The 10660-nt window shown below is 47.8% G+C and overlaps 1 protein-coding gene across 1 annotated transcript in view; it reads left to right on the top strand.

The window, feature by feature from the left end:
- The first annotated feature begins 263 nt into the window (after positions 1–263).
- Positions 264–10660, top strand: part of Bcar3 (BCAR3 adaptor protein, NSP family member) — a 103141-nt gene continuing 92744 nt past the window's right edge. The window contains exons 1-2 of the mRNA XM_075981473.1: positions 264–385; positions 6291–6618. Of these exons, the coding sequence (XP_075837588.1) occupies positions 6302–6618 (317 nt within the window). The 5' untranslated portion in view covers positions 264–385; positions 6291–6301. The remainder of the gene's footprint in view (positions 386–6290; positions 6619–10660) is intronic.

Raw genomic sequence — 10660 nt, 5'->3', positions numbered from 1 at the left:
CACTTAAAGTCTTGCTTCTCGGGATAGACAACGGAGAGCCAAAACTTCCAAAGCCGGGGCCCGAGGAGAGCCAGACGAGGTCACCGAATGTAAATGTCGCGGGGGTTCGGCCCAGCCCGGCGAATCGGCTGGGCGGGGTGGGGCCGCCAAGCCGCAAATCACCAGTTGAGGGCCAGAGAGCGCGGAGCGAGCTCAGAGCCGCGCTTGTCGCCGCCGGGCCGGGTGGGAGCCGGGCTGGAACCGCGCCGCGCAGCCAGCAGTCGCGCCGGCCTCTCGCCGGACACCCGCGGACCATGAGCCGCCCGCGCTCCCGGAGCAGCTGCGGGACGGTGCGGGCAGAGCGGCGCTGAGCAGCCCTCCGGGACCCCGAGTGCGGTGCGGGGAGGTGAGTGTGCTCAGGATCCCGGGCTCCCTCGGTCGTCCCGAGTCTGCACTGGGAAGTTTTTTAGAGCGAAGTTAGATCGGGGAAGGGCGCAGCCTGCTTATTTTCCCCCTGAATTCCCATAGACTTGGTGTGGGAGTGGGGGTGGTCAAAGTGGGGGGGGTGAGACTTGTGCCCTCGGGGACATCAGGTCCCGGAGCTCCCGGGAGTGGAGCGCCAGTGATGTGCTTCCAGCATCTCCACACTTTGGCTCCGGAATGTACCATCCCGGGCGCTGGCCTCCTGACCCCTCCGGACCCCTTCACAGTCCTGTCCCGTTCTGCCCGAGGCCTGTCTTAAGTTGGGGAGGTGAGGTGGCCCAGAGGACTCTGCTGGAAGCCGGAGTCTTTCTCCACTAATCTCTTGGGAAGTTTGCTAAGAAAGTGAAGGAGTCTGCCCTGTAACCGTTGACAACATCTCCCTCCCCTCGCCTTCCCTTTGTTGAGAAAGAATGAATAGTTGGTTGTGTGGCTCCCCTTGAGTCCGGGAGGGGAAGGCAAAGGAGGGAGGGACGGGTCGCAGCCCATCTTCCTTTGCCCGCCGAGTCTGCTGCCACTTAAAAAAGTTTGATCAGGTGTAGACACTCATTGAGAGCAACTGGCAGCGGCAGCCAGTGCTGTGGGACTAAGGTTTAACAGTCGCTTGAGGCAAGGTGAAAAGGGGAGTAACCCTAGTCTGGTTTTGCCTACAGCGGTTAGGCAGGAAAAGTAGAGCCCCGAGTTCAGAGATTCTTTTAAACCTTGAGTCTTATCTCCCAAGGTTCCACAGACCTCTCCAAGGCAAGCACAGGGCAGGGGAAGGTCAGTTTGAAGTTGATTATCTCACTCTGTGTTCCCCCTGGTGGAGAGGAGATCCAGGAGGAGGCTCTGCAAGGCCGAATGGGAAGGGGCCTCTAAGTCCCCGGGAAGCCCACCGCCCACCCGCGAGGGTGCCATGAAGCCTCCTGAGTATAAAGGAACGGTTTATTATGCCAAACGCTCCCTCAGTGCCCAACGCCTCGCCGACTCCCTCACAAGTGCTGTTAAAAAGCCTGACATTTCCAAGATGAGTAACTAAGACTTCAGTTTCTATGGATATAGAAAGAACTGCTTTGTCAGATGGGTGCTAATCTTAAGAACCTTGCCCTGTAAATCCTTCACTGTATTGCTTGAAATACAATCCGTGGAAGAATTATTCATACTTCAGTCATTTGGCTAGACTTCATAAGCTTGCCCTCGATTCGTAAAGCCAAGTGAAAGTTCTAAGTGGAGAAGCCAATCTTATCTATGGGGTAGCCAGTCCCATCTGCCCTTGCTGTCTGCCTTTGCCGAGAAGATAGGGCCAAGGGCAGCTGAGGCAGGGGCATTCCCAGTTTGAAATATAAAAGTCCTTGAGGCCCTTTCCTCAGACTGCCACGTGTGAGTTCAACCTGAAAATATCCCGTTTCAGAACCAGAGAAAAATCTAAACAAGCGGGCTGTGCGCCTTTGCCTCCGCTTGCAAGATCATCAGGTTTTGCTGTGAATGGGACCAAGCTCATTAGCTTTTCAAAGCTCTGTGGCTGGCCAGAGTCTGGCAGGCAGCAAGGATGTTTGATGTGAGGGTCACTCATGGTCTCAGCATTCCCAGTGTCATACTCTCCCTATCAAGATGGGGCATTGACCTTTGTATGTGTTTCAGGATCTGGCAGTCGAAGGCTGATGGTCAAAGTCTTTGCTGGTGTTTGTTTGAAAGCATGCAGATGGTTCACTTGGTGTCCGTGCCCTTTTGGGTCTCTGTCCTCTTGACTCGGTGTGTTTACGTCTGTTCTAGGCTGAGACATCTCGCTCCTCACCCTTCCCAGCTGCAGTGGGGACGTAGTGACTGAGCTGTGCAGACATGGCCCCGGCCCTGTTTAGAGGAGATGTGTTTTTGTTTGCTGTGCACCAAGGACTTCATTTTACATGGTCGCATTTAATCTTTCACAACAATCCATGAAGACAGGATTGTTGGCACATTGAAGGAATGGTGACTGACTGTTAGCGGTGTAACGTATCCCAGACCTCATTGCTACCAAGGCAGAGGCAGGGTAGAGGTTTGATGTAGTAAATTCCTGGCTCTGAGACCCAGATTCTGAATTGTACCATTTTGATTTTCAAAGGCCAAATGGTACTTAAGAGTGTTTAGTGACTAGTGGCATCAACATAGAAATATCTGCAAGTAAAGAAGAATACATGGGAGTCAGAGTTTAGAACTCTGTGGATCTGCTCTAGCTGCTTAGTTCTTGGCTTTTGCATTGGTTGGACTGGAATCCTCCCCCTGCCTGGAACTTCCTTCAGATCTTTCCTTGCCTGGTCCCTTATCTTTTTGTCTCAGAGCTCCTGTCATTAGCTCTTCAGAAAGGTCCTGCCAGACCATCATATCATTAAGTTATCTTTCCCTCCAGCCAGCATCTTTTATCATTTCTTCTGTTTTGTTTTGAATTCCTTGGAGTACTTACACCTTGGGTATTGCCTGGTTTATTTTCTTGTTTATGTGGTTTGGCTGGACTTCCCACATCTCAACTGAGGCGTCTTGGGAGCAGAGCCTTATTATAGCTCATTCCTGGTGCACTGTAAGCCCTCACAAAAAATATTTTTGAATGAATGAACATGATTCCTCTGAGCTTGGAAAATGAACTTGAACTACCAATGTTTGCTGCTGTTGTTAGCTTCCTCTATAAATTTTAACCTGGCAAGGTCAGGGGTCATTTCTATATTGTTTTGTTTTGTCTTGAAGACGGAGCACAGTGTCAGCCATCTTTGAGGTCTTCCACCATTCGATTCTGTCACCCGGGAGACAGTTTGAGTGAAAGGTACTGTTGCCAGGGAGGACCCACAATGCCTTGCTTCTCAATCCTGGCTTCAGATTGGGCAATGCTGTGGAACTTTAGAAAAAGTGCTGATGTTGGTGTCCTGACCACAGAGATTCTCATTTTAGAATCTGGTCTGTGGTTGAGCCACACTGCGGATATTCCCTGTAGGGTTCTTAACATGCAGCCAGACTAAGCCCTGGGTGTTTGCATCTTTGAACTCGTTCTCCGCCTTGGTTCTGATAGGCTTGCGGCAGCCATGGTGAGAAGTAGGGATGCAATTCATGTTTTGCTGATGAGTCTTGGTAGTATGGGAGATACTTTCACATCTGTTGTTGTAAGGTAGGTGACACTATTACATGCTCTGGTCTAGTTCCTTTGTGCTGATGATTCCATCTGGTTCCCTGTATAGACTCTAACCTCCTTCCGCGCTGAACTGTCCCCTGGTGCCTCACACACAGCTCCAGTCACTGCCCTCTGGCCTGAGTCCCTTCTGAACCCACTTATGCTGTCCCACATAGCTGAACCCACATCATGCTCGCCCCCCCTGGCCATGGCTTTGCCTTCCTTCCTTCCAACTAGAGACCTTGAGCTTCTAATAATTCTTCCCTCTGTCCTGTCCTTTCTCTTGGCAGCTTCCTGAGGTCAGACTCCTGCATTGCTCTTCCTGGTCCTCTGCCATCTGCCCAAGTGACAGCTTGGCTTCCTTTTCCCTTACCAGAATCAACCAGAGTCACCTACCGAGGTGCGGTCTAGATGCCTCCTGTTCAGGCCTTCCCTGGCACTCACCAGTCATCCAGTCATAGTGCAGTCTAGATGCCTCCTGTTCAGGCCTTCCCTGGCACTCACCAGTCAAGTCCAGACACTTTGGCAGAGCCCTTAAGACTCCATGGCCTTGCCCTTAGCTGTAGGTCTTTCAGGAAAGGGTTTCTCAGCTTTTCCACTCAGGCACAAGGCCTGCAGGGTACCCAGTGTGTGGGGATGATTCGTACCTGAATGGGTCTGGCATTACAGTGTCCTCTCACTTTTTCTGACAGAGTACTTCTGTCAAAGTTAACTGTTGTTCCAGCATGAGGGTCGCTATTTATGAGTTCTAGGTTGGGGTTCTCTGCCTCTTATAGAGAGTCCTACTTAAATGTTTGTTGAATTAAAAATAGGAAAGGAAGACGTTAGCAGACTTTGCTATCGGAGGATAAGTTGAGGTGGGGGATATACTCAAGGGCATCATAGAGCCTTCTAGTGCAATCTCAAACTGCAAACTCAACTTGGCTATGCAGAGAAGCCACCTGCCAAGGTCACCGGGGCTAAAATCACTTTTGCTCTTCTTGGCTCATGGAAATAGACATGATCAACAGTGTGGCCTTACACATGAAGATGTTTTGTGTATGCTGTGTCTCTCTCCCCATCCCACCCCACCAGTTTCTTTAAGATGATGCAGGCCTGTCAATGAAGAAGGAAGGTGCTGATAGTTTGAACAGAGGCAGTTCACAACTGTGGGGGTTGAAAATGGGGGTGGGGTGGGGGACTGCTGGTTGGTTTGCGTCACTAGCGGTCAGGTAGAAGGCTAGGGAATTTTGATTTCTTTTTTTAATAACAATGATTAACATTGAGTAAGTGCTGGCAGTGTGCCAGGAACTGGCCAGGACTCCCCGCCCTGTTTTTCTACATCCCCGTGAGCCAAGCCTTCTCTATGTGGTCTCACACGCAGCAGACAAGCTTCTGAATTTATCAAGACTGGCAAAGAGCAGTGGACAGGGTTAGGGCTATATCCTTGAGTATATTCTACGCAGCCTCCAGCACTTGTGAACTTTTCCCTGTGGCGTGTAGCGGTGGATTTGTGTGGCTTCACATACAAAGTGTGTTTCCTCTGCAAACTCCTTTTGTCCCACTGCCACCTCTGTGGGCTCACATAGCCATTGATGGTGAAGCCAGCAGTTCTGTAAGAGCCAGCTCTGCAGGGGTGCCATAGGGAAATTTTCACTCAAGGCTCTTCTTCCCCTTGACGATTGCAATGGTGCTGCAAGCTTGGGAATGGACTGTGGAGTTCAGCTGTCCCACAGTGATGTGCAGACCCCTTGATGTCATGGGCATGGAAGATAGCTTACCCAGGGAATGGTTACAGTTTCTTGTAGGGCTCCTGTTTGATTTGTATGTTGGCCTTGACGGGTCTTGTATAATTTGACTAAGGTCAAAACCATAGTTTAGTTTGGTTTGGCGCTCTAGTACAAGTGACTGTGAGGCATACCTGGGAGTGGTTGTGGGAGCTGGTGCTGTTGTCTCGCTAGTCAGTTTCCTCTCTGTCTGTGCCCTCCCTCCTTTCTTTTTTCTCTTCGCCTTCCCTTTCTCTTCTTCCCTGACTTTACATGCACCTGTGGGTATGGCTTGACCTTGCTAGTGACTGGCAGGTTCCTGACTCCTCTTGGAAAGAATCTACAGGGTGTTACCACTTGCTGGCTTTCCGGTACAACCGATCATGCTGATGTATGGAAGAACGAGCCACCCCTGACCCCTGACCCTGCCTTGGTTAACTGGAGTACACTGATTTATTTATAAGCATCGAGTCTTTACCAGAAAAGCCGCCCTGTCATTGTGGGTAGCACAGTTTGGGTCTGGCACTGTAGATCCCAGCAGCTAAGGAATTTCACTAGCTCTGCCTGTCTTAACATTAGCAAGGTGGTGGAAATCACGGTAGCCATTGTCTAAGAATTTGTAATATTTTTCCTGGTATTTATTACCGAACCTACCAGTCCTTACGTAACAATCTTTTTTCTTAATTGCAACCCCCACTTCAATAATAGAAAGATGGTCCATAGGATTCTAACAACTCTGAGATGTTTTCGTCTGTTTGGATTGGTTGCCCATCCAGCTGAATTTCCCAACAGAATCCTGAATGAGCGAGACGATGAACAAACATCTGTGCTTATGATGTTCCCCTAGTAATACCATCAGACATTATTCACCTTTTGATGTTTCTTAATTTTTCTCTAGTTTCTTCAATTAGCTTGAAGTTGATTCTTGTGGATATCTTAGCTTTATCCTCTCCTCTTTTCTCCCTCCTCAGCATTGAGAATCATGGCTGCGGGAAAATTTGCCAGCCTTCCGAGAAACATGGTTGTGAATCACCAGTTCCCCTTGGCCTCGTCCATGGACCTTCTGAGCAGCAAGTCCCCTCTCGCGGAGCCTCGCACAGATGCATATCAAGACGTGTCTATACATGGCACTCTTCCGCGGAAGAAGAAAGGCCCTCCTCCCATACGATCCTCTGACAGTGCCAGTCACATGGGTACCCTTCCCCACTCCAAATCCCCAAGGCAGAGCTCACCTCTGACCCGGGACATCATCCAGGAAAACCCACCACAGGACTGGAAAGGGGACACCTTCACCTTCAGGTAACTCCTGTCATTTTATGAGTGAAAATTATTTGTCTAAAGGGCTTTCTGTTAAATCTATGCAATGTATCAATCTCTCCTCCCTTTTCTTGCTTCCTTCTTCCTTCCGGTGTTAGAGTACCCGGGGCCTTGTATATGTGAGGCCAGTGCTCTACCACTGAACTGCATCCCTAACTCAAATGAACAATTTAACGTCTCTAAAGCTCTCCCTGCCCCTTAGCTGTTACCAACTGATACAGCCAGTAGTGTTTTGCCTTTCTTTCTCCCTGTCTCCCCTTCTCTGCTATCACCTAAGCAAATCTCATTTTCTAATAAACTTCTTTTATCTAAATATATTTTTGTATGTGCCTGTTAAGGATAAGGATTCGGGTGTAAAGTGCCTGTAACCACAACTTAAATATAACAACTTTAAAGGAATCATTTCTTCATATCATGTAATATTTGAGTTGTAAAAAATCAAACTTGCTACATTAAGACTCTTAAAACACATAAAAAAAATCATAGTATTGGATTAAACTACATCCACTTAATTCTGTAGCAATGCCAAGGCATATGTAAGCTAGGATCCGCACTTCCTTTAGCCGCCAATCTGCCAAAATTAAATTCTGTGTGGCTGCATTGCCAGATCAGATTCACGGTATTGTTGGGGAAAGATTGATTTCTCTCTGCTGAGGCCAGGGCTCTGAGTAAGTAAGCGTCACAGCTGCCAATGCTGTTTCTCTGGGTTCCTAGTGCCTAGGTTGTGATTGGCCCCTGCTGGTTAGAGCCAGTTTGGAAACTGTGCTCCTTTTCCTGTAGATCAGCAGCGTGGGATGTTATCAGGTAAAGAACAGGGCGGTGTCTTCCCTCGTCATTCTTGTCCAACCTTGTAGCAAAAAAAGCTTCTCTGATCCGGACTCGTTTTTTGGTTCCATCTATAGACTGAATACCCGTGTTCTTCGGAGTATATTGACTTTATACTCCCCAGGGTTTCCACGGGAAAATTCTCCCCAGTCCCATTGAGCACTTAAAGGGTTGGTCCAGTGCTGAAGGTAGTCTCGCAGCCAAAGTATTGTGGTAATCAGCTTTTGTCCTCTTACATCTGAAGCCATGCCTTCTCTGAACTGCGATCAGATACAAGCAATCAAATAAGACAACTCAAAAGTATACCAAATGCTCTAGAAGAAACAGGTTGACATTCTGGCCTCCAGTGGACATAGCTAGTTATTGCTTTGTATTTGTAAAGGTCATTAAGGAGATGATTTTAGATCTAAGATGACTACTTAATGGAAAAGGTGACCTTGACCTGTGTAGGCGCTTCCAAAGGCAAGGAGCTGGAGCTCAGAGCAAGTTGGGTGTATTTGCAAACCCCCCAAAAATCTGGTGTGGTCTGTAACTGGAGTGGGTAAAGCTGAGAGGTGAGCAGTAGAGATTTGAGGGGCTGGGGAGCGGGCAGACAAGATTGAAGCATCAATTTTAATTTCATAATGTTTATAAGAAGAAAATAGGTGAAGGCCAGGTATTCTCCGTGGACAGTGTCAGAAGGCCCTGAAGTGTTTCTCATGTCAGATCGGATGGACCACCCATGGGACACCCAGCTCTGTGGTTTCCTAGCAGAGAGCCTGCAGGCAGCCCGCTGCTGAGATGAGCAAACACCCGAGGGCATTATTGTTACTATGGCCCCGCCGGCATCCAGTAGGCAGGATGAAGAAGATGATTGCCAGAAGCAAGCACCAATCAATGTCAGGCTGCAAGATGCAGAGGCAGAACTGGCTGCTATGGTTAGCTAACTGGGAAGCACATTTTTTTTTTTTTTGCCTTATCTCTTCTTGAGCTAGCTATCTGCCATGTACCAGACACAGACAGTTCACAGAGCCACACCTTAAACCCGTGAGGTCCTCCCTGAACAGATGCCAACTCACACGGGGGAAAGCTAGAGTCGGGCTGCTGGGGAGGAGGGTAGGCAAGTCGCCTCCCGTCTCCAGGAAGTCCTTCATAAACACACAGGGTCCAAACTGCCAACCTGCCTGGAGTTCAAAGCTTTTTTATTTAAAAACCGACTTGGGCAGAGGTCAGAGCTCTGTGAAAGATCTTATCAGAGGGTGGACGCAAGTCCCGAGTTTGAAGTCCCGGCTGTAGAAGAATTAGCAGGTCTTGCCAGCGTAGGGTTTGTGTGTCGTTCACAGCCCCATTAATCTACATTCATACCTTCTTTTCCTCAAAAAGTCTTATTATTTAACATAAATACAAGAAGAACCAAGTGTATATCCCACATGAATCACGGAGAGTGGGAAGACCTCATGGGTTGTGTGCCAAAGGCTCATGAAGTCTGACCTGTTGAGACTCATTACCAAAGATCATTTTCCAACATGTTTTTTTTAATATCTCTGATTTTTTAAGAGTTCTGAATACATGATTTTTTTTCTTCTTTTAAAAGTCAGATTATGAGGTACCTCTATTCCTTGAAATAAACCATGATATGAGGAAAGATTCCATACAAGGGTGGTTAAAGGTGAGATGCAGGAATGAGAATCCAAAATTCTGGAGAGGGAGGTTTTACCCAACGTGCCACAGTGGACGATACAACATTTACATCTGGTCTGGCTTAGAGCTGAAGGGAGCCGGCCAAACACCTGCCATCCACAGTTAATGTCAGCTTACAGTGACCTGGCCAGACGCAGAGTATGGGCCCTTTCCGTCTCGTCACATCTGGTGTTGAAATGGCGATGGCAGGTCCTCCTGGACACCCTAGGCTTCCCGTTTATGGTACCCCACCAACACACAGAAGGCAGCAATCCAGACCAGACCTTCCTTGCATTGTAAGTCTCTATCTGCACGTCTGGAGGTTCCAGTTACCCACCATCAGCTTTAGCTAAAATATTAAATGGGAAATTCTAGACCTAATTCACTAAATTTCAGTGTGGGGCACACTAAGGAGCATGAAGAAATCTATGTTCTGTTCTATTCTGTTCCACACGGGACAAAAATCTCACTCTGGTGCGGTGTCCGCACACTGTAAATGAGGCCTCCCGTCAGTCAGTGCGAAGCCATGTTGACTTACGGTATGGCATTGTTTGTATTCAGGTGGCCATGCTTGGCTTCATCATGGCCCCAAATCACAAGAATAGTGATGCTGGCAATTCAGACATGCCAAAGAGCAGCTCTAACGAGGTTTTTTAAAATCGAGAATTGAAAGTTTTTAACTAAAAAAAAAAAGTATGTTGGAGTTGCCAAGGTGTCCAGTATATATATTATTGTGCATGTTATAGTTCCTTTTTGCTATCATCCTCCTCCTGTGCCTGAGCTATACTTTATCACAGTTGTGTGTCCAGGCCAAAACCTAGCACCAACAGGGTCCAGTGCTATCTCACCTCCAAGCACCGTTGGGAGATAAGGGGACTACTTGTGGCCGATTTGCTGTTTGTACAGCAGACATGCTTAGCTTATTAATCATTAAACTGTAACCGTTATTGTAATTGAAAACAAATTGTATGTCCATCCCGTGGGAGACCTTGAACAAAGCAGACAATTTCCCCTGTGACCCAAATGTTTAGTTATTAAGCTGATATCTCCACATATATCATATCCTCCCTTCTATAAATAAGCCATGGACTAAGAATGCTATATAACATAATATAAAAGGGCACTATTAATGTTCTTACATGTTATAGCTTTAAAATATCTTAAAGGGCCGGGTGGTGGTGGTGGCAAACACCTTTAATCCCAGCACTTGAGAAGGAAAGGCAGGTGGATCTCTGGGTTTGAAGTCAGCCTGGTCTACAGAGTCAGTTCCAGGACAGCCAGGGATACATAGAAAAAAAAACCTGTCTCAAAACCAATCAGCTTAAAGGGTCTATCTATCCGTATTCTTATGGGACATCAAACCCTGTATAAGGCATGGCAGAACTCCTCTTGCTCTTCCCTCTCATCTTGCTCTTCTTTCTCACTCTCTTCATCCTTTCCTTCCTCCTTCTCCTCCTTGACACCACCATCATCATCAGTGGGAAAATGGATTGGGAGCTCTTGAGGCACCTAAGCCTAGACCCTAGTGGATAACTGAATT

Source organism: Microtus pennsylvanicus, chromosome 7, assembly GCF_037038515.1.
Source record: "Microtus pennsylvanicus isolate mMicPen1 chromosome 7, mMicPen1.hap1, whole genome shotgun sequence".
In the NCBI taxonomy this organism is placed as follows: Eukaryota; Metazoa; Chordata; class Mammalia; order Rodentia; family Cricetidae; genus Microtus; species Microtus pennsylvanicus.
This window is presented reverse-complemented; position numbering and strand designations above follow the sequence as displayed.